This window comes from Anopheles gambiae, chromosome 3, assembly GCF_943734735.2.
Source record: "Anopheles gambiae chromosome 3, idAnoGambNW_F1_1, whole genome shotgun sequence".
In the NCBI taxonomy this organism is placed as follows: Eukaryota; Metazoa; Arthropoda; class Insecta; order Diptera; family Culicidae; genus Anopheles; species Anopheles gambiae.
The window spans coordinates 74,012,857-74,037,459 of record NC_064602.1 but is presented as its reverse complement, the minus strand read 5'-3'; the positions used below and the strand labels follow the sequence as shown (position 1 = coordinate 74,037,459).

The window sequence follows — 24,603 nt, the reverse complement described above, 5'->3', positions numbered from 1 at the left end:
CTGCTCGTGTTCTGGTGTCGGATGGTTCGTTGTGTGTTGTGTGAGGAGGCATCGCCACCACCGACGACACACACGAGCATGGGAGGATGGCCTGTGGGGTGGTCGAGCGGTCGAGTCCCTTTAGCGTGCGAGATAACGAGATGAAGCATTGTGGGTCGTCGCCGTTGTTGTCGCTTGGTGTTGTCTCTGGTGTGTTGTGCCTGGGTGTCTTTTCGTCTGCCATTGTTTCAGGCAATATCTCCGTACAACTTCGGAGGGATTTTGCTTTTTTTATTTATTTATTCATTTACTTTTTTCATTCCCCGCTGCTCAGTTGATGTCCAGGCTCTCCCTCCATTCCACACCAAACTCGAAACTGATGGAATTAGGTCAAATTGATTAGAATCGTCATTGGGCTGGGATGTCCGATACAAAATATCATGACAATCTCCGCACGGTAATGGAATGGAGAACCTACGCCCTGGAATGCTCCGAGGGAATGTAAATGCAAGTGGATTCAATTTGTCCATGATATCCAAATAATCCTTTCGTTGCATGCCAATGTTTCCGTATTTGAGGTATGATGGCAACCTCTCAGATCCAGTGAAAAGTATTTAAAACTCCACAAAAAATATATGGATGTTTTTTATGCAGGCGGTTCAGTTTGGATGAAGCATGCCTCATGTTTTGCTGCATCAACGCAAGCAACGGTAGCAACATTTGCATCATGCAGAACTATGCAAGTATGCAGACAACTGCACTAACCCTATCATTGTGGTGCAGATCTGATCTGCAAACTAGCATTTCCCAGTCCAATCTCTTCATTTCGAAGCTTCTTAAATCCCACCAAGAGAGCAACAACTGGTTGGGTAGGTGTCGCTTCGGCCAGTAGATACCAATCTTCTAGCCTCTGTGCAAACACTCCCCACAATCACCAGAGGGAGAAGTGAGAAGCGCGTCGATTTGCAGGACGAAAAATCTGCTCAAAAATCGCAATGAATAAAAAATGATGCTTCCGATTTCCCGTGTGCTAAGAAAATTTGCTTCCTCGTTAAGAAGCGGACCTGAATCCTTTAGCATTTTCCCAAACCTTTCTCTTTTTTTTTAGCTCAGTCCCACATTCAAAACACCAAAGCAATGGGGTGAAATCTGGCTGCCAGGTAGATTTCCTTCCTTGGGTCTTGCCTTACCCGTCGACGACTTGTGGGTTGTGGCTACCATAATAAGAATATCTGATTTCCTTATTTCCGTAGGAAAAATTGGGGTGCATCGCAATTGGCATGGAAGAATTGGAATGCTGGCACCACAACACAGCACCCAGTATCTCGGAGCTCCCCGAAAAGCTAGCTCTCACCAGGTAGTATCTGATGGTTTCTTTTCTTGTTGGCTGGGTTGGCCAGGACGAAAGAAAAAGCTCAATATTCTTCAAAGAATAATTTCAACAGTGCCCAAAGGTGCCTGGTTTTTATTGTTCTGGTGCTTTTGGAGGGAAATCATACCCAAGATGGAGTGTGAAGGTGAATGCAACCCAATGGAGAAGGGCGAAATGGACGAATACGACTATCAATTTCGATGGGGTCTAGCCAAATCTTGTTAGTCAATGCAAGACATTTGCAACAAACAAAAAAGTACAGCTTTCCAGAAAATGTCTGGTTAGTACAACTGCCAAGGATACTGCAGCAGCGGCAGAATCTGACGAACCCCTTTCCGGTAGCATGACTCAATATTGTGCCCGGTCAATTTCTTCGGCAATGCCTCATCCCGGAGACGATTGATATTGGTTTTCTTTTCTCTCCGTACCACCTCCGGCATATGCTACCTATCCACCCGTCCCACAGAAAACAGGCTACAATATTTTGCACAACGCACCAGAGTGCGCATAACGCACCAAAAAAAGCCTAAGACCATTGCACTCTACCCGAACCCGTCGAAGAATCGAGGAAAAGAAGGCTCACGGGTTCCCCCAAAAGGCCTAATGCCAGACATGCCGAACCCCACCGTCCTGGCTAACCGTTCTTGAGCGTTTGCAGAAAAGTTCCTCGCTCATTCGGGTGCAATTCTTTAATCTCAGATAAATGGGACCCCCCACACAGACACACCACTCCGCACACAGAAATCGATAGCCTGAAATTATTTCAGGAAACGCTTCTTTTCACAATGCTCGTCTCCCTTCGCCAACAAAATCTTGAACTCTTCGGTATGCAATTCCCGAGACAGTTGCCATGTTTCCAATCGAAAAGGCGTGTGTGTGTGTGTGGGGTGTAGTTTCCGACTGGATGAGAGTTGGATGGGGAGATGGAAAGAAGCAACGTCTCGATTATAGTTCTTAATTCTTAGCATCGTTTAGCTGAAAATTTAATTACTCGCCACCTCTCGAACTTGGACTCCCCTTTTTGTGTTCGCAGTCAAACGAAGGGGAAGAAAGGGGAGAAGCTGGAAGCCACCGGTCAACCCCTACGGACTGCTTATGGAGTTGGAAAAACTTTGGGACTTTTTGTGAAGCATCTTCTGAGTGCACTGTGGGTCGGAGGCGCTCTTTCGATTTGGAGGGGGAATCTTTTTTTTTAGTTTGATTTTAAAAGAATATCATGTTCTACTCCAAAGGTAGCTATTATTGGCCAGAAAACAAACCTGGGGTGTCCCAAGAGTTATCGGTGAACTGTGTTTTTGATTTTGCAGGGTTCGCGGATTGATTTCATAGCGCATGAATTTGAATTGTCAGAGTTGATGGTTTTAATGAATCCTGATTTTTCATTGATAGATAACATAAAATTTCTGAAAAACGTCAAATTTGAGTAATAATGGTGTAGTAGACATTAAACTTGTTTGTGGTCTAGAAGCCTATTGAGTACAATTTGTTCAGATCAAAGATATCCGTTGAATAATGAATTATTAAGAATCTTGTGAAAGAATTCATATAAAAAACTCAACTTCTGAGTTCCAATACCCACTTTCCTAACAACAATAAGGTCAATTTTTAAAAAAATAATGACTAAACAAAACAACAAACATTCGCACCACCAACTCCTGTGCCAATCGTACACCTGCGGGAGTTTTGGCCCGATAATGGTGAAAAGTGACCACCGCAGCAGAACAGAACTGCAACAGTAACGACTCTGGGGTTGGCAAATGTACCAACGCGCACACATACCCACTGGATGGGACGCAGCAGTCGTTCATTTGCCTTCAGGATGTTTCCCGTCCCTGGTCAATTGGTGGCAGGGAGGACGCCACATTTTCGGTGAAATTCCCACATCCTATCTATCCCCTTTCACTGCCATCATCTCGCTTGTTGATGATTTCTCTCGCTTTTGAGTTTGTCACTCACACTCTCTTGCCGGCACAAAAAACACTAGCCCTCTCTTTTTATCACCCTTTCGAAATAAATCCGCGAAACAATTGTGGACACAATGCGCCAAACAGCAAACAAACAGGGGAAGGGGAAACACTGAGGAGGCTGCCGGGCGCTGCCCGGGTGGTTCACTTCATTTTAGATATTTATGCACAAATAGGATCCTCTCGCTCCCCCGAGGGAGACCTAAGGCAAGCAGAAGGAGTATGGAGGGGTCCCGTGATCCTGACCGTACGAGTGAAGCTACCGTCGAGTTGCGCCGGGACAGACGCACACCAGCTGCCTGCTCGCTCGCTCGGAGCCGGCTAAACCGACAACCACATGAATGCTAATTAGTGGCAATTGCTTTTTACATATATTAATATCAGAATATATATTTATTTGATCCCGCGAGGATCCGATGCCCGGCTCCCGCCAAGTCCCATTTCGGGCACAACGACTTCCCGGAGAGCGCTGTTCATTCGAGCGAGCATGCTGGAGCACATACGGTGAGTCGTCGTACTGTGAGGTCACCCGAACCATCCACCCGCTAATACGACACTCGCGGGAGACCCTAGCAGAGGGAGCCACTGGACAGGACTGAAGCGCGAAGGTAGGAAGTTTGGCTAGAGGGAGAGAGAGGGAAAGTAAAAAAGCCGAGAATGTGCAAACCGAGCTAGTGGCACCAGACGCATACGCGCATTTGGACCGGATGCGGTCTGGTAGGGAGGGAATACGAGACAAACAGATCCTATGGGAAAGGGGCTTGGGCTTTGGAATCGTTGTTGAGTCCACATTTCCTGTTGCAAATGGGACACAACCACAACTCTCTCGCCGAGCTCTCGCCATGGCACGCTGACGTAGAGTGAGAGAGAGAGAAAGGGAGAGAAAGTAATGGAGAACAAATTGTTCACTCGACCCGTCACGTGGAAGCGTTCATTTTGGATCCTTTTTTTGGTTATTATCCTTTAGGGTTTGTTTTGCGTCTCCGAGGAACCTCTCATGCTCATTATCAGCTGATTTATTACTGGCGTCATCCAAGTGGAGTTCGTTCGCTTCGGTTGCTTGTTTGGTTGAACAATTTACATTTTGTTTGCGGAAGTACATTTAATGAACTGAAATAAGGATTGAAGTATTTTAGTAAAAAATACTTAACCGATCAGGTGTTAACTAACAACTTATACTATAAGCAATTTTCAGAAGCCATAGTGCACGGGTTGGAGCAAAATTTCCTCCGGAGGTTGGCACTGCAATTGAATTTCCAATGAACGTTGTACGTGTGAATATTTATTCGCGAATGCATAATATTCCAACACACACACACTCCCGTTTTGTCATCCTCCGCCTGTCAACATGATGCGCCCTTTCCCAGGAGAGCGCAAGACAACAGAACGTCAATGACTTTGAGGCGCTTAAATCCAAATGTACCAACCACCTGCACCACCCACCACGGATGGCGTGCTGAAAGTGTGAATTCTATCGCGTCCACACATACACAAACCAGCGCGAACTGATCACCGCAACCATAAATGACCCAAGCGAGACCGCCCATCCAGCATCGCCGGTGGCGACCAGGGAGGGGCGCCCGGCGCCACATTCGCGACAAAAACATCTAAACACACCGAGCGCGAGATCCTAACACATTGATTAGGGAATTGGATGCGTGATGCGGATGTTGGACTGCCGCAGGACGCGCGCTTAAAGATCCGCCACCGCGCGCTTGTACGCAATCGAAACAATAAACACGTGGCCAGAAGGGACAGTCGAAAACAACAAACGCATGTTTCAGCTCGCACAGCGCAGCCCGAAACCGAACCATGGATGGATAATGACACGCATCGGAGGACAACGGTTTGAAACGCCGCGTGAACGTGTGCTGCATTTGGAGCATTGCCTAAGCAGCGGGAGCCCGCAGGGATCAGCATCATCACACACACACGAGCAACCGGGACAGCATGACCGCGCACAGTTGGGACCGAGGGCAATCGAATCCCACCAACAAGGTGGCATGGTTGTTGCATAAATAATTATCGCATCTTTAACACCCACTCGTACGGTGATGATGGTGACGGCGGTGTTGGATGCATCGGGACAACCGCCTTGCATGACACACACACACACACACATGGGAGGGGTGCAATAGGGGGAAGCGGACAGGGTGGCCAACACTCAATTCCCAACGCTCCAATCGACAGTGAATTGCACTTTTCTTCGTCTCCGAGCAGCAAACACAAATGAACAGAGAAAGAAGTGGACACAGAAGCAAGTGATGGTTGGTGGATTGCATAACGTTAGGCGAACAAGCTCCAACGGAAGGGCCTTTAAGGAAATACTACTTAACACCGACACTATCCAACACTTACAATAGGACACCATTTGAAGGCATATACTTTTGAAACTTGTTTATGATCCACAAACGTCATGACAGCGAGCTTGTTACTGCACCCAGGCTGTTGAAATTCCAACAGACCACAACAAAACCCAGAGTCATCTGGACGTGCAGAAAACAGGCACTTGGGGAAGTCATAAACATCGTGTCGAAACTTATCTTCCATCGAATTATGCAAAGCTTTCCTAAACTTGTTAATATCAAGAGGCTAATATTCAGGGTACCTATTGGCGCCGAATATCAGCTTTACACTGATTAGAGGCTCACGCTGTCGAACATGTTCCTCGCGAAACCACGAAACCATGTAATGGCATAAAAAATGTATGCCATCGGTCAGGTCAAATTTAGTGGAAGTAATCCACGAGTGGCATAGGCAGAAAAAAGGAAGTCGACCTGCTATACACCACGATAAAAACTAGTGGTCCTCTCACCTAGACATATTGGAGTAGCTCCTCGATGGTTTGAGTTTGAGTTATATCCTAGCTGATGGTTAACATCGCGAAGAGGAACGGGAAACCCGCAAGCAAAAAGGATCAAACCGCTAACAGAGAACCGTGCGAACAAAAAAGTGAACCATCATTCTGTCGAGTTCACTCATATATTCATAAACTCTGGTCCCTTAGAAATTCGACCTACCACCCCGGAACCTCGGAACACCCTAACTAGACATCGCTAGAATTAGTTGAAGCAGCAGCAGCGAAATAAGTTGGAACAAGAGAGCACTAACGAAATAGAGAGGAAAAAACAACCTTGTCCCGTTCCACCCAGGACGCGACCAGGACGTCCTAGCACAAAGTGTGTAATAATAACAACCTTGCCATCCCTGATTCCGGTACTAGCAGCCGCTCAACCGACCCAACGGTTCCTCCCTATCTATCTCGGCCTATTCCCGGATGAGTTGGCGAAAAATCTCCTATCTACCGTCCGTGTCCCTGCCTACAGAGCCGTCCGGGCAGTGCTCTAAATTGCTTATGCTTGTATTGCCCACCAACCTTGCTCTTCCTAGCCGAGAACCGGGTTGCGGAGAGGCTGCCTCTCATCAACTCAATCCTGCTCCCAACAGTTATCCCGATTCCCAACGGAATATCCCGCATATTCTAGCGAACCGACCGACCAACCGGCGAGAACGACAGGAGCGTGAGCCAACCGACCATTCTCGTGCCCACGAAATAGTGTGCACAAATAATATAAGGCCTACAGGAGAATTATGTATATTTCTATATCGAAAAAACGGGTCGCCCAACGCTCAACCTCGTTCTTCCTCGTGCGTGGCCGGGTCGGTGAGTCGTAGGTGCGCACTATCGTCGACGTCATCATCATCATCGTCGTTGTCGCCTCCGCTATCGTCGTACTTGGGCAAGTGTGTAGAGCTCCCTAGACACACACACAGGCACACACAGGCACAGGCTTCAACCACCACCAGCAACCAACCACACACAATACGGCCGATCGAAAGCGTTACGATGGAAAGATCTGACAGTAAAGGCGCACAGCCGGCCCAACCGGTCGCACCTGTCCCGTGTTCTGGTGTCGCAAGGCAGCGTGGGCTTGGCAGGTGGAAAAGATTCCTAACAGGCCGTATACGCCGCCGTGTGTCGTCCGTCCCGTGAGGAACTCTCGCGAGACTTTGCTAATCAGAATTCGTTCCTTCTCAGTATTGGAGCCCGTTGGTAGACGCTGGTACACGCAAGCAGCAGCTTTACCAGGAAACGGAGTCTGCTGGGGCCTGCTAAAGATGGTTGGCAATTCTGCAGGTACTACTACCATCAGCCAAACCATTAGTCACTATCGGAAGGCTACAACAGAGCAGCGGGAACGTCCCCCGTCCAGCAGAGATACCTTGGCGTGCTAGACCGAGTAACTCGAGAGCAGTACACGCACCGAGGAAAAGTGAACGCTGCGCTGCCTCTATTGGTTCCCCAAAGGAACCCATTCGGAACCTGGTAATGATGGTCACGGAAAGTCAATTACAACGTCGAACGCACCGAGCACTGAGTTCGGTACCAGGAAATTCCATGCCAGCCAGTAAAGGACCGGAGGGTGACAGACACATTTGGATGCTTTGATTTGCCATGCTTTTATTCCCCGCAGACCATGAAGTAGGGCTGGCGGGGGTAGGGGCTGCATGTCAGTCGGAGGAAACCTTTCGAACAGTCGACCTCGAACCCCCGAACACGTCAAGGTTATCCCAGTGCCCGGCATCAGTATTCATTCATTACATACATTTATCACCGCACCGTTTGGATTGGAGTAGGTGCACGTGTGCCTGTGTGTCTGGTGTGTCACAAACCAGGGAGTCAAACTTCTTCACCCCATGCTACCATGACCTGTACCAAGCACATTCGTAGTCTGTTTACTAGCGCCAGCTTCGCGAAACCCGAACGAACACGCCTCCGACCGGGAGACATCTCGCACCATTTGCACTTTGACTCCGTACACTCCGTGTGCCGGGGAGGGAGTCCTGTCAAATCGGATTTATTTTTGACTTCTCCGAATGATGGCACCACAGTCTGGCACGGTGCGCCACCGTGCAACGTGGGAAACATTATGCTGTGCAGAAGATAAGACATCATTGCCGCGCGACCGGGCCGACTCATGCAAGATGTTTTGGTCTCTATTTCCCCTGTCAGTTGGACGGAGCATTTCACGACAGCTTTTAATCTCGGGAGAGCGTACCGAAAGCTCTTGTCGGTGCCGGGAAGGATGTGGCTTGGATGAACTCCCATCCCGCCCTTTCCTTGGGGAAACCTTCGCGGAATTTACCTCCAAAATATGGTAAACATGTTCCCCGACTAGCGTATCGAATGCACGATGCTGCTTTTCAGACATTTTTTTGTAAATATGGCGTGTCACCGATGCCCCATGAACCTCCTGGCTGCATAGTTTACCGTGTGCTAACGTGTCGTTTACATGTAAAGTAAGGTATCTGCTACGGGTTGTTGCCTGGGTAGCCACATGTCCTTTTTTCTCTTCCCCTTTGCCCGTACACATCTGGGATTGGGAGTCTCGAATGACAGCCCGAGATAGAAAAAAAACAAGCAAAAAAATAATGATACCAACCACCAGGAACCACAAGAACCTGCCGAGACGCTAGCGTCACCATGCCCGAAACACAACCAATATTGACATCCCAAAAGATTGGAGCGAACACACGGTGGAGAGAAAACAAAGCACTGGAATATGAAGGCAAAAATAGCAATCTGCTGGGAATTCCTTCGGGACGCTAAGGTGGAAACGTAAGTAGCTGTGCAAGGAAGCCAACAGAAGAAAAGGGAAGGAAAAAAGTAAACAACATCCCCCGGAAGACACCAAGAATATCAACCTTCTGGCGGACGTCAGGGAGCGGGATGTTGTGTGAAGTGGTAGTGATGCCGGTACATTGTGGAATCCTCTCGCAGTCTTAGCCGAAGTCACCGAATCTCCCACACCTACCAACCAATTCTTTCCTAGCTCGTGGAGGTGTTTCAATTTTTCTACACCGTCCAAATCTCCCTTGTACGCTTTGATGGCCTCGGTTTTGTTTTTTTTTTTTTGTTCTGTCCCCATTGTCGAGCAACAGAAGGAAACGCTGAGTGACACCGGAGGGACCAGTGGAACCGTCTTTTTGGAGTCAAACTTAATCAGTCGGGCACGGACAGGACTGTGGAATGCAAGGATAACAGTGTCATACAGGCGACTGGTTGTCAGAACGCGCGGCACCACCTGACTTACACAACCCTTTCACCATAGAGAAGGAGAGTAGGTGCAAAAATTCAAAACTATCACCCGGCTTGCAGTTGACAAGTAAGCACCTTCTCGGGCAGCCCGCACATACACGTGTCGCCCATATCGCGCCACATTCGATCGGTGGCGCAACGCTGTTTTTTTTTCCTCAGGAGTCCCCAGGAGAGCAGTCAGGCTGAGAACTTTCTCGAAGTTGGTTGGTTGGAATCTATGATGTTGGTAGAAGTACCGGGCAGCACAACCAGCCAGACACTTCTGGGCCCGGCGTTACCTTACCAATTGACAACACCAGATTGGTGTCCAAGCGTATGGGGAGGGTAGTTATGCTTAAAACTTCCAACACTGCCACCAAGCAACCCTGGCTTCGGAGCTTAGCAGTTGCTTAGAAAGAGTAGACACACAAGTTTCTTTAAATACTAGCCATTGGAGCCGAGCGATCACACTGCGTTGCCACGTCAACAACAATAAACTAATCTTCGCGAAGTTCACGAAGTTCCCGGAATCTGCTCAGTTCGTGTCGTACAACAATCGCTTCAACAGTCTCAAAATATAAGCTGCTTCTTGAACGTATTTCTAACATTGGGATACACACCTCGTTAACATCTCATCTCGAGTACAATACGTTCTGGAACGAAAGCAGAACATCCTCCGAGACTTTTCGAATCTTAAGAAGTGATGTAAGCCTGCTCCATTGCTCTCGGCTTTCGGGACCAATTCCATAAAGACAAGGAACGAAGCTTTTTGTAGCTCCTAATGTCCTTGCTGACCGACAGCGTGTCTATGTCGATAAAATGATCCATTGTTGTATTGCAGCCCCGGAACACGTGGAAACTACCGTGGACTTGCCCGTGGGAATTGCCTCCAGTCCCGCTGAAGGACGAAAGAAGACCAACCCCTCCCCGAGCCCACTGGGGAGGTTCAAATTAAGCACGCTCGCTCACAGACAACGAACGTACTTTGCGCCTTTCGCGTGCATGTTGCCATCACAGGTACGGGGAATGATGATGCTGGAATGATGTCCCCAAACAGTGCTGATCCTCCACCAGTGCTCCCCTTTTTCTGAAGGTTGCGTTTCAAAGAGAAATAGATCCAAGCTTGCCCGAATGCAAAATATTGCCATTCAGCAAGAAGTACGCAGATGCCGGGTACGCTGCCGTCGCCGCCGCCTTAGGACGAGTCTTCGCAGTCGTCGGATGGCAATGGGTCGTACTCCCAAGGGATCTGCCGAGACGTCGTAGCGATAATTGCAAAACCTACTCCCTTTGCAACCCATGCATCCACGTTTGACAGTCGTCATCACGGTCGTCGCCGTCGTCGTTGTGCTCATCATCACTCGAGGTTCACTAACATCATCACCACTGCCTTGCCTGTAAGATGATGCCCGGGTGTGTACTGGGTGTCTTCTTGCCAACACACAGACACACACCCCCTTAGGGAATCGCCCTTGGGAGTAGTCCGCTTTTACGAGCAGTTGAGAGAGACATACTAGTAATGGAAAATACAGATGAAACACTTTTGGTTCAGTAAATATTTAGCAGTGCTGCCCTGTACGTCCTATACGTTTCTGAAACTATCATGTATAGCAAGTACTGCTGCAATCGATCCACAAAACAGAAACCGTTAAGAAATAGCAGAAAAGCTCCATCTTAAAAGGATAAACTCGAAGCAAAGTGCAAACCATTACCTTTCCGGCAAAGGAAGAATTCACACTACGCTACCAGTGCCAGTTGAATTGACGCTCACTGACGAGCCACCGGCATCGGCTCGATATGATCGTCAAGCTGTTCGGCACCGCACAGCACCAACAAATTCATCTTCTCGGCGGATCTTCAGACAACTCCCAAGACAGACCCCGATGGAACGAAAAACCCATCAGTTCATCCAGCGCCGAACAGGCGGCGAACGAAATGGACCTTCATTTCCATCTTCAACTTTCGTTGTTGCTCCCTGGTACAACATCCTCCTCTTCTTGCTGGCGCTCCCTCATCACTCCCAGGAGACAACCACCCCACCCAACGGACAATATGGGCGCCTGAACGAAGCAGGACGGACGAAAACAGCACACGCAAAAAGAAACGCTCTGCAATTCATCCAACAGTTAGCCGGTGGTGTGGCTGGAAAATGAAAATCTGACCCGCCCACCCCCCGCGCGAGAGTCTGATGTAACGGAGACGGATAATATGTTGCCGGCCTCCAGGCTCCCCGGTGGCCCCCTGATGAAATAAGGCACCCGTCACAAAGCCCGGCCGAAGAAAATGTGGCCTCCAATGAAGGAAAAGTTCGGCCTCCCCTCCCCGGGGGAGTTTTGCGATGCGAGAACCAAACTGGAACCGAGTGGGAACCGGGCCGCCCATCGGGTACGCACTCTCGGGACCGATGAGCTCCGCAAGGAAATGTGAGTTACGGAACGAGAAGACGGGGAAAAACTAACGGAGAAACGCGTAAGCCAGAAGCATTTTGCACAGTGCTCCACGTTTGCAGACCTACATTCGCTATCCCATCGCTTTCTCGAGCGAACGAGATTATGCTCCCTGTCGGTATCATTTCGAGATGAACTACGAACACACCGACCAACAAAACGCCTACACACGGAAAGCACTAAGCCCCACCGGACCCCCAACAAGTATGGTCGCCGGACCACGCGGAGGAACAGCCAAGGAAGGCGAAAGCGCAGGGCGAATGGCACTGGGAAAATGTATTACTGCGGTAACTCCCCGAGGAGTTACTCTCCTAAATGAGAGTTTCACAAACAACCAAAAACCTGCCCCCGAAGCAAAGTTTTCCCCCCCAATTCCGGCACTTCCCGGGAGCTTCCTGCAGGCCGCGTGCGTTGCTCGCCAGACAACACTCACTCTCAACTACCATGTGAGTGTGTGTGTGTTCGCCCTACCAGTGTTCGCATAGACAGAGGCATGGTGCTTTCCGGGCACCGAATTTGAACAACCACGTGGTGCTAGAAAGAGAGAAAACCGTTGCCAACCAAACGCCCATTTGACGCCTTCGATGTTCTGTTGTGCTCGATGTGCGCCGATCAGATCGAGCAGACAGGTCTCGGGGTGGCCGTTGCTCGGACGAAAACGAAAACACTATCGAAGCTCTATGCGCTGCACCATTCAGTGCTTGGTTTCGCCCCGCACGCCACGGGTATCATTAACTTTCTTCCCAGTTTTTCTTGGGATTATCTTTGGTTTTTTTTTTTTCTTAGCACAACCGTATCAGTTAATCTCCAACCTACTGGCTGCGCATATTCACTTGGCAATTTGTCTTTTTTAATCAGTTCATCTCGGGAAAGCTTGGGGACGAGGCGAGTACATGCATCCATAATTTAGCAGTTGAAAGTCGCTCAGTGGAGAGGTTTTCTCTTTTGTGGTTTGTTGGGATGAATCTTTAGTTGAATGAACTGAAAAAGCCACGTTTAAGCGTTTGATTTCTTGCCGTTGGTAGCTTGTAGTGATGAAGTAATTCAGCTCAAGTTCAATATGAAATTAAATAAAAAATCTTACCTTTACGATTCTCCTGAACTGTGCTGCTATTCCCAACATAGTCACTTTTTCCCACATCCGCGCACAACTCATCCTCCTCTTGGATGTCATTGGAAGTAGCGACATTAGCGCCAACACTCGACCTTCCTTCACACGGTTTCACTTCCAACTCACACACACTTTTCATATCCTTGCACCGGGTAACACTTCCCTCGTTCGCATCCTTAGGCTTCACCTCCATCTCAGGCTCATCGTCACTTGTATCCTCCAAGTCTTGCTCCTCACCAGCACGCTCATCATCATCGGTAATGTCCTCTAGCATGCTGTCACCTTTCATGTCCTCCTCAGCTGAAGTACCTTTCACTGTACCATTGTGTTGCCGGATCGTAGTAGCCACACCGGCCGCATCAACCTCCTCATCGCCATCATCTAGAAGCAAAAGAGCATATTTCGTGGAATTAAAATTGAAAGGAACTCAACTGGAATTGAAAGTTGACCGCTACGAGCGAAATTCGAGACATCGCGCTGACAGTTAAGGTGTCACCACACACAGCGCTGCGCCATGGATTACCCCGGTCAACATAACGTGTACAGTAGATGACACCCCTGGCACACCTGCTAGCAGCTAATTTTATTCGCGATTCTAATTCTCTCTCTCTCTCTCTGGCCTGTGCTGGACATTCACAGGCACTGGTAATTAACACATCAGCAACAAACGCTTGACAGGTGTGATTTAATCTGTGTAATTATTTCACTCTACTTTTCGCCATGTTGCCTCCAGCCAAGACTGGACAGGCTGACTTAAGACTGCGGGCTCTTATCATCGGCACACCGATAGTTTAGCGTGCATTTAAAGCTGGACGACAGCTTAACACAGACAGCTTTAGAGATTCGGAGGGGGAAGAACATGGTTCTACAATTTGTTAATAAAAAAAACTGTTCATTTCATAGACAAAACAGAAATGAGAATAGAGGTGAACTTGACAGCGGACAGTAGTGCATGATAACTTGCCGCTACAAAGACATTAGGAACTATTCTTGAACAACTTCACGAACAACAACAGGTACTTACTTACTGATAATGGACGAGTTTTTTGTGCTTTAATTACTTTTTCTCACTCCATAATGGAGGACAATTCTCACAGGACTTCATTTCATACTTTGCCACGTCACTAAGCATTCCTTGGCGTAGGTTACTGTGTTTTTTACTAGCAGCATTACCATAGCAACCACCGAATCAATCGCACACACATCGCAACCATCCCATGCCTCCAAGTTCGCTGTGAGAACTCGCTTTAGGAACAATTTTCCTAATGGTATCACCTACCAAGCCTTTTTAATGCTTCCGTTCGCTCCCAGAGGACGCGTTTACATTTTGCATCGCCAACAAATATCGACCATCTGACATTGACATTTGGCAGCTGCTGCTGTTGCTGTTACTGCAGTTTTGCAGTCAACAGACTGGATGCAAATTCTCAGGACGTAAGGCTCCCCATGGTTTGCGCTCGCGTCCCTTCGTTCCGTTAATGTGCGCCTGATGTCACCAGGGACTACCCCGCCGTGGTTTGTTGTACCACGGCCAAGCCACGGAAAAGGGTTGTAAACTTCTTAAGGAATTTCCCTAAACTCTGAACTGGAACAAAAAAAAAGTGTCCTCTCACACCAAAGTACCACACCGTTAAAGTTTCTCCAAGTGTAATAATCAGCTAAAAGCCAGCGACACCTAGGCACACTACATCCCCACCGTTCGGTGCCCTCCGGTCGGCAAATACGCGCGCGCGAGTTCCGTTGCCTTTCGCAGGAAAAAAGGGGTAACTCTTTTCCACTTTCCAGCGGAGTCCGCTTTTCCTGGCGCCGCTGTTTTGACATTCACCGATTCCTGTCAATCAACGAGCGCATTAACGTTGATGGCAAACCATGAAGTTGTCAGGCAGCGTCGTGCACCAACCACCACCGTGAGCACTGAGCACACACACTTTTACGCGACCTTGTCTACGTGGCAGCTTCCTCCTCCTGGGCGTCACACGCCGTTGGTGGCCGTATTCGATCTTCCTCGGTCCTCGTTTCGAATTCCCATACCACCAATCCTCCATTCGCACAACACAAGCGAACCTCCCGGCGAAGGTTTTAATAGCTCCCGGCGACATCTTGTGGCTGGGGTGCAGAACACAAAAACAACATAAACACGTCACCCTTTGCGGACGCCCGGGAGCGCAAGAACGACCTCCCGGACCGGCCGGAAGTAATCGGCTTGAGAACTTACCTATCCCATTTGCGGGTAAGTGCGCGCAAGCGACTGGTGGCGTAAGAATTGCCAGCATCCCACCGAATGACTTCGATGACATTCGAACGACTCGGAACACCATCTCTTTGCTGGTACACGGTAATAGAATTTGGGCACACCGGTGAAGCAAGGGCCAGTGTGTGGCAAAGCCTAAACCCTGTCAGCGTCTGTTCTGGCGCTTGTTGCACTCCACGGGTTTCGTGCGTCGATCGTACCACACTAATTACCACCAGCTGGGCACGCGTGTGTGACGCTGGAGTCCTGCTCGTACGGTCATACCGTCCTGGCGGAGGGTTTAATTGATAAAGAGCGTACTGCAAGCGGTCCCCTTTTTTGTCGCTTTGTGCGGGAAGAGAACGACTCTATGCAGTAGCATGAAGCCATTTTCCGGAACCACCACGCTTGGTGCGTACGTACGAAAGCACCGAAAGTGATCCCAACGGCACCCAACAATGCGACATTTCAACACCCATTCACCGTCGTCTCGTACGTCGGCGATACGGGCGCAAGGACGTTGAAATAAATTCTTGTACGCGCACCACCAGCACGAGGTTGCGCCAGGGCCAAAGGGTCCGCGCGCCAGCGTGTACCCATTTGGCGTGTGGGAAACGTTGTGCGTTTCTTCCCTCTCTTTTTTTGTGCAGGCGCACGTCGGTCGCGCGGTCAGATTTTGCGGCAAAAATCGTCGGACCAGCGACACCAAATCGTTGCGGTATTTCACGCGGGTAATGTGGTCCACACCACACCCGGTGTGCTTCGTTTGGCCGGCAGGCACCACGAGTGCGCGCGCTGGGTGAATTATCACCCACGTGGTCCGCGTTGGACACCCGCCTCCCCGTACGCACGCACGCTCTGCAACATTAGCGTTGAAAACACACGGCAATTACCTCTCGACACGGGGGCGCGCGCGCGTGCAGATTGCTGTTGGGGACGCATTGGAAAAATAACGAAAATGCGGTTTCGCTGAGAGCTTTCCCGGGATGCCCAAGTAGCATCGTCGTACAAAATAAAAAATGAACCACCGAAAAGCTGCGGTCATTAATTTTTACAATTTTTAAAACGTGTCCCCTGTGACCGTTTGATTTGTCTTTTATTTATTTTCTCCGGTTCGTTGGACACTCGTACCATTGCGAATGTTTTTTTTTTTTAATATTATATGTATTTTATTCCTTTTTTTGGTTCTGTTGCGATGTGGAGCTGTGTATTACGTTGAATTACCCACATATTGACACTGATATTCTTCAGTTCCATTTCACTCTTAATTATTCTTACAAAATTAAGGACTTGTGCCTTTAAAAACCACTCCAATTTAAATCACAACCACTATTGAATTCAGTATTAGAATTGATCGGCCCAGTGCTATCCATACATTATCGTAATGAAACGGGCGCAGGTGCAGCTCAATTCTAGCTCATCGTTTACGTTTAAGGATTAGCCGTGTACGTGAGGCGGCACCATAACGGTTATGAAACGATGGTTGCCCGTCTACTAAAGCAATTACTAATTGTCTACAGTCGCTTTAGAAGCTGGCAGATAAATCTCACTCAGCCCTCACGGAACCCCCCGGAAAGCGCAAAGACGGGCTTTCTTGTCGTGGATTGGGATTAATCGCCATTTCCAATCCACCGTTTAACCACCTTTCAAATGCAGAAGGTTGTTGCATGCCTGTAAACCAAAACAAATCGAGCAATAAAATTGCCTTCCAAATTCAATTACCGTCCGTTTAACGGGGACGAGAGCCATCTTTTCGATGTTGGCACACTGTAAAGGTGTGGCGGGATAGTAAGTGTCTTGCTAGCAAAGCTGGTACTTGCTAGTCATTACTAAACCGGCCTATTGTAAAGATGGCACACAAGTTTGGAAGGAGTTGAAACGAGGAGAAGCTAATGCGTAGTAATTTATAGAACGATTAGAAGGGTCTTAATCGTGCCCTGACACCGATTAGGCTTTTGGATTAGGAAGATGCTAACCTAGTCGATGTAAGTAGACTCTTTTGGTTTGGGATGGTTGGGCATGCATTGACCATAAACATTGGCATAAAAATCAGTCATATGCAATTATTACCAGCAGTGGATGTTTAAACATTACATTTATACAGGTAAAAGCCCAATAGAGACCGTAGGATGAGAGTAAAAATATTCCAATTTCCATTAAATACAACAAACATGGTTTGTCTAAAGGCTTTTAAGCAATATTTCTAACTGAAGTACGTAAAAAGTCCTCTGCAATCTTCAAATTTACATAAAAATACCTATGACGACCAACTGTAGCCACAATGCCATCTGTAGTCTATCTATTCTGTCTGTAGATAACCACGATACTGGTCTCTTTGATAGACGCACCGGCTCCTACAGCGTCAGACGGGATCGATTCCCATTCCAATCGTTCTCCGTAGCTGTAAGAGAGAACTGCCTTGTTGTTATTCCAATTGGTCCGGGATCAATTTGACTTGACTATAAATAATTCTAGTTAGCCTATAAAGTTTGTTCCGACAAAGATGTACTCACCTTGACCTAATCAAATCTCTTGCCTCAAGGTGAATAGATAGAATACTAGTTGGATTACTCATGACTCATGGTGACTAAATAGACTACAGGTGGGTTCTTAGCTCTGAGCATAGCTTTGGTAGCCATGATGGATGGAGATTTATATGGAGAATGGCAGATAGTTATGGTTAAGACACCCAGTTATGATTCCTAAGGACTTTGTATGAGTTGGTAAGTATCTTTGGACCAAGGTGGATTAAAAATATCAGGTGGTGGATTACGGCCTTTGGGGGGTCGCCATAGTTGAGGGACTTTACGTCATTTTAGAACCGTTAACCATTGGTTTCCGGACACAAAACTTAGCAAATAGAACAGATTTCTTTGTTATTATGTGCATTTTTGTGTGTCTATTGATTTTATCGAAGAAATGAGATATATTAACAAAATATTTGATGGTTTGGTTATGCACGAAATTTAAAATCATGTGAGTAAGAGCTCTAATCTCACGTAAATTGTCCATGCGGCTCGTAGATAATGAGGAATTATTGTGAAAATTGAAAAAAATAATGATTTCTTAATTTTTAGCATCAAAAATGTCGAAAACACAATGAATTATAGAATAAATTCACGGAATATCACAAAATAACACACTTTAATCCATGTTTCAATGTTAAATAAGAACTCGCAAAGTCCAACATATATTTTTAAAGAATATTTAATCGAAAAATGGGGTAAATAAAGTATATGAACAAATTTAATAAATGTAAACAAAGTTTGAATCCTGGGGACCTTACGTCAAGTGACGAATTGTCAAAATACACTAGAGTCCACCACCTGATATTTTTAAATCCACCTTGCTTTGGACTCCCCAGCTGTCAAATGAAGATTAGTCAAAGTGCACTCGACGGATCGACCTGTAGTAACTTATGGACCTTGGTATGGCTTTAATTTTGGACGCCGTGATGGATGAAGAGTCCTATGGAGTATGGCTTTTGGGACGAAATGGTTGCCGACTTTGTATGTCGTTATGTCCTAACCCGTCTGATAGACGGAGATGGATCATAGTATACTGGACAGACTGCCTTGTTTGTAATTAATGGATCTTGAGCCGGTGCAACAGTTGATTCGAATTAGATTGTTTGTCATACTCCCTTAGAAAGTCTCTGCGCTTTTTTCTTAATAGAGCATTAATCAAATAGAGGGCGTATTGAATGATACGTATTGTCAAGATACTGATGCATTTTGTCTTCTTCGACTAATCAAGCCACAATGGTCACAAATATTTAGCTTTAGCTTTAGCAGCTCTTCAATCCCGGAATCATTTCCACTCTAGTATTCGCCCTATTCACTAATACATAAACTCCAAAACATGATCCGAAATCAACCAGAATTGCAAAAACCAAACCTCGCTAGAGTGTAACAGACTGCAGCAGCCAGATTTCCCGCGCTAACAATAAAACGTTGGATGGCAGCCATTACTGATCTGGCGAGCATTAGCAAGGCGCACCTGGTGGTCCAACGTGGTCCAAAATCCCTTTGGTCATCCCGCGCTTGGTCGTCACTCGTGGGAGTGCAGTGGATATTAGTTATCCCCGGGACTGCAGGACACTGCATCAACAAAAACCTTCCCCATTGCTTTCAATCCATTTTTACAGTTGGACCAGTCAAATCGAAATTGTCGTCACCGACGTGTTCCTGCTGCAGCCGTTGACGCACATGGCAGATATCCTGCCGCCCCGTCCGTCTCTTGCCTCTGTCTCTGGAAGGTTCTCGCGCTCGGGGACGCTTCCCCAGGGACACATGAACCAACCAACCTGGTTGGTGGTTGGTGGACGGAGGGACCGAAGGTGTCTATCTCTCTTTCACTCTCTCTCTCTCTGTTCGTCCGTGTCACACTATCACAATCAAGTTTTTCCAGCTTCGCGCGCACCATTTTTCCCAAAGGTCTCCTCCCAACCCATCCGTGTTTCACCACCGCCACGAAAAAAGAATGCCTCCCCGTTCTCACTAACGCCAACTACCCATTCCGTAGAGCTTCTTTGCTAGCGCTATTCTCTTTTCCTTTCTCTCTCGCTGTGTAATATATTCATATCTATCTACTCTATATCCTGTTCGTTTCAAAGTTGTACCAACCACTGGTCTGGTGTATTGTGTGTCTGTGTATATATCGTGAGTGCTCCCCTTTGCGATTCCCACGGGGGTCGTCCTGGCCCCAAAAGCCCAGAACCATTCTTCGCTTTTGTCCCTCGCCACCAACGCTCTCGCTCTCTCTCTCTCTCTCATTTTCCTCGAGCATTTGGACCGCGATCGAGGTATCGTCAGCTTGGGCCGGCAACACCACCACCAGCACCATCGTAGGAGCCGGAGGAATCCCCAACGGAGCAACTCCTCTTACTCGACAGCAGCAGCAACAACAACGGCGGCGGCATTGGCGGCATTGAAGTTGGCGCATCGGGTTGGTCACCGGCCGGTTTTCTCCGGGTTTTGCTGAAAATGTGTATTCCCAAAGCAGATCCGCCAGCGGGCCCAACTCTTCCCCGCTTTTTTGGCCCGCTCCACCGACTGGAATGGCATGGCTTTGGATAGGTTCTTTGGGTGTATTTCACCAATTTCATCTTTCACGTTCCCCCGGGGGAGTTTTGTGTGGCCCCACGCTTTCCCTCACCCTCGTGAGCATTGCACACGTGGCCCGCGCTTCGATTCACTCCTTTCGCGGACGCCAACGAACACCATAGGGGAACAGGGACGAAGCAACAACAATCCAGCCCATCACCCCCAAGCGCAGTGAGTGCTGATGTCCTTGCGCTTTGCCGATGCTGCTGCGGTGGTGGGAGGCACATTTTGCTGATAATGTGTCCCATTTCAACCACACATTCCAAACGGATCCCTTTTGGTATGCTAAATGTTATACTGCTCTCTCTTTCTCTCTATGTGCTCTCTCCATCTCGCTTGCTTCTACTTTTCAACGACCCGGTTGCTATGTTTGTAGCGTTCTCTTTCGGCACATCATTCCATCTTTATTATATCCCCGTTTTGCGATAAGTGGACCTGTGGAGATGCACATGGTGCAAGGATAATCTCGGTCTCGCTGGGATTAATATACGAGAAGCTATATGTATATGTATGTGTATGTGTTTATTCGCTGCATTTCATCCAAACCAAAACAAGGGGAAATAAAACGGGCCGATTCTGCGGAGTCGTACCGAATCAAAACAGAAAATAAGTGAAGATAACAATATACTAGTGTGCGAACACACACACACCATAATGACACACTCACGCAACACAATCAGAAAAGAGGGACAACAAACACAACACATATACAAATCTATCCCCCTCTTTCTTTTCATCTCTTTTCCCCAAGCGCCAGTTCAAGATTCGACCCCACGACGAGTGCGTTACTAAGCGATCCACTTACCGGCTGCACTATAAACCGAACCGACAGTGTGGCATCTCCCTTGGCAACAGTATCTTCCGCCCAGAAGCTACCCCATTGTACAGCGCTCTCTGAGTATGTATTTGTGTGTGTGTCCGTCTGTATATAATAACACATTCATTTTCATATCGACGTTACTGTAATATGAACATCTCGCGGGAATACGGTACCTCTCCCCAAAGGGCAACTACTTCCCCTCCCCATCCACATCCTCCTGCTTTCCCCTCTCCATTCCAAACGCATGCGGATGAACGGTTCGGTTCTGACCGTCACACTTTAGCTACAGTTACTACCACACATACGCACACACACACACTAGTCGATTGTGTGTGCTCCCACAAACAGTTCCCACCTTCTCCCCAGCTGTCTGCAAGGATTCTTCGATGAAGCCGGGTGCCGTACAGCAAAGGGGAGGGATGCGAAATGGAATTTTGGAATCGAATGAATCCTTCCGCTTGCGTGATTCCACCCACACGCCCCCACTACCCCCACTACTACCGAAGAGGATGGCGCGAAGGATAGTTGATAGTCGCATCGCCACACCGACCCATACATACGCATGCATGGGACCGGTACAACAAAACGAGAGAGTGATACAGAGAGAGAAAGAGAGAGAGAGAGAGAGAGAAAGAACGACGAGAGAAACGAGCCCTCATCCCAGCAACCCTTGACAGTGCAACAGCGAAGGGACGTAGGGAGGAAGGAAAACGGAGCCCCACGGTACATAGGACACACTAACAAACATTTCCACATTTTCGGTCTCTCGTGAATTCACCGCGAAATACCCGTGGCGTGAAGAGCCAAAATCGAATGCTTCTGCCCGCTCACCTTCCCGCACCGATTGCACCCTTCCCCTTCGGTTGAGTGCTCCGACGTGTGCGCCGAAACGGTACGGTCTGTTCCCCAGGGAAAATGCGCGCCAAAATTTGACTCCCTCGCTCACCCGCTCTCCCTGTCGAAACCTCCCACCCACCTCCCCACCAGTCCAATTCGTTCAACAGTCCGCTCCCGGTGGAATTCATCGGTGCTGTTTCGCTGTGCAGTTCGACGTCCGCCGTCGTGTATATCCTTGCGAGAGGACGGTGTTGTTATCGAAAGGTCGAAAAACACGTTGCGCCTACTGTGTTATGGTGTTTCCAATTTCTTTCTTTTTTCTTTTGTTTTTTTGGGGTTTGCTTGCGTCCCTGTTTGTTAGTTTGAGGTACAATTAACGCAAACGTCACAATTCAATTTTGATGTTTCTCGGCGTGCAGTGAGAGAAAGGTATCGCTGAAAAACAACACACACACACAGACAGGACGCACAGAATAACGCAAATGGACACAACTTACGCTTCAGTGCTCTCGGTTTGGCCTGCTTCCGGCGGGACATTTTTCCACCAGCGTGCGCTGAATGCGATGAACGTACAGCGAGAGTTGTTTGTTTTGGTAGGTTGGTTTTTTCATCTGAAATATTGCCCGCGTTGTTGTGTTTGCTATTTCCGGAATGTTTCAACACAAACAGACGCGATATCCACTGAGCGAGTGAAATTCGACTACGACTGTCACATATTTTATACTATTTTAGTGCTTTTGGTGCTAATTCACGTGTAATTCACTACTAAATCATACACACACTTTACACTAAAACCTTTCACAATTTTAAAACGCACGGAAAAACCAATCCGTTGTGCCGTTGTGCCACCCCGGGACGGAAGTAGCGTGTGTGTTAGCGCAACTGTCGCCACCGCAGAGGTCAGCGCCGGAATGTATGCTTCCGCTTGCACGAAAACCGGCACACCGGAGCCCGCACCGAGAGAGTGTGCGTGAGAGAGGGAGCGAATGTGCAGGAGAGTGTTAGTTCATCTCAGTATTCTCTCTCTCTCTCGCACCGCCGCGGTCGCGAAATGAAGGGGAAGAAGCATTTTCCAGCGCTGAGAAAAGTGGGAAAATGTAGGGGAATGTTGTCGTTATGGCACCCTGCGGCACCTTCGATGGGATTGGCATTATTTGCTGCTGATCAAAGCCTGGGACCGTTTGATTGAAGGGTGATCAGCGGTGATCTTTCTGGTAAGGCTCTCTCGCGCGGTGGGGGATCGGTCCCCATGCTGGGAAAAGAAATTGGAAAGGGCAAGTGGCTAGTGTGTTGACGGTTCTCAAGAGCACCCTACCCTTACGCCGTCCTGTCGAGTTCATGTGAACTTCTGCCACCGAAATAGGCAAATTATAGGTTAGCATGCATAGCAGGAGCTCCAACGTTGAAATCCTCAGAAACTTTATTGAAAAGGGTTCTCACGGCATTAAATTGCTAGGGATAGTACTTGAACGCAAATTAGTATCAATTCAATTCGGGTAACACCTTAGTGCCTTGACAATCTTTTCGTTCTATCACATACGGTAAAGGTTGATGAACAGTTCCAGAGACAGTATGCATTTACGATTCGCTCCAGGACCGAATTCGATTAGGGTTCACAATCGATTCCTCGACCATTATAAGATTTCGATCAGTTCTAGGATCTGTATGGGTTTGGGGCCAGTTCCAAAACCATTAGGAGTTCTTTAAAAGATCCAAAATCTGTATGAGTTGAGGATTAAATGTAGGCTCAGAAGGTACATGAGTTCAGCATCAATTTTAAGACTAAAACTGTGTTTAGAAGCTATTCTACGCCTGGTACCGGTTCAGGATCTATTCCAGACTGCTGAGTTCAATATCAGTTCCACGAGCGGCATGAGTGGCGATTCAATTCCAGGATAGGTATAGGGTAAGGACATATTCCAGGATATGTGTGAGTCCAGGATCAGTCCGAATGCCGAGATGGGTTCAGCATCAGTTCCCGGACCGGTATTGGATTAGGACTAGATTCAAGACCAATAAAAGTTCTTCATAAGATCCATAATCTGTACGAGTTTAGGATTAAATATAGGTTCATGATCAGTTCCAGGACAGGTATGGGTTGGGAATCAGATCCATGATCTTTATAGGGTCTTGATATATGCCATGACCTGCATGGATTCAGGATGAGGTTCAGATCCTGAAAGGGTTTAGAGTGTTCAGAATCTGTTCCATGCCCGACTAGGGTCAGAATTCCAGAACCAGTGGCTGGTATTATTGAATCCGTTCGTAGCGGGAACGTACGGCGCTCACATGAAGTTCTAGGGATGACAACGCATTTCTTGAGCCCGCTCCTACAACGCCACGGTGAATAACTGTAGCAACCATCTAGTACGTTAGGAAAATGAGTGTCGGGACGTACGCCGCTGCTACGAACGGATTCAATAATACCAGCCAGTATGAGTTAAATGTTCCTTTCAGGATCGATATGGATTGGGAATCAATTCCAGGATATGTATGGGGTCAGGATCTATTTCAGAACCAATATGTATTCAGTATCAGTTCCAGGACCGATACAGGGCTAGGATACATTCCAGAATCTTTATGAGGTGAGGATCAATTTGAAGACCGGGGATGGGTTAGGGATCCACTGCTGGTAATAGTTCAGAATTAGTTTCCTGAT

At 47.8% G+C, this 24,603-nt stretch overlaps 1 protein-coding gene across 3 annotated transcripts in view; it reads right to left on the bottom strand.

Annotated features, from left to right (window-relative positions):
- LOC1270838 (zinc finger protein 423 homolog) overlaps positions 1 to 23,201 on the bottom strand; it is a 79,143-nt gene extending 55,942 nt beyond the window's left edge. Inside the window, exons 1-2 of one of the 3 annotated variants that reach the window (XM_061656898.1) lie at positions 22,442 to 23,201; positions 12,926 to 13,333 (exon numbers count right to left, since the gene is read on the bottom strand). In XM_061656898.1, the coding sequence (XP_061512882.1) occupies positions 12,926 to 13,333; positions 22,442 to 22,481 (448 nt within the window). In that variant the 5' untranslated portion in view covers positions 22,482 to 23,201. Of the gene's footprint in view, positions 1 to 12,925; positions 13,334 to 13,976; positions 14,495 to 22,441 lie in introns of those variants that run through there. The other 2 variants (XM_061656899.1, XM_061656900.1) reach the window with 2 other exon arrangements.
- Between the last annotated feature and the right edge of the window lie 1,402 nt (positions 23,202 to 24,603).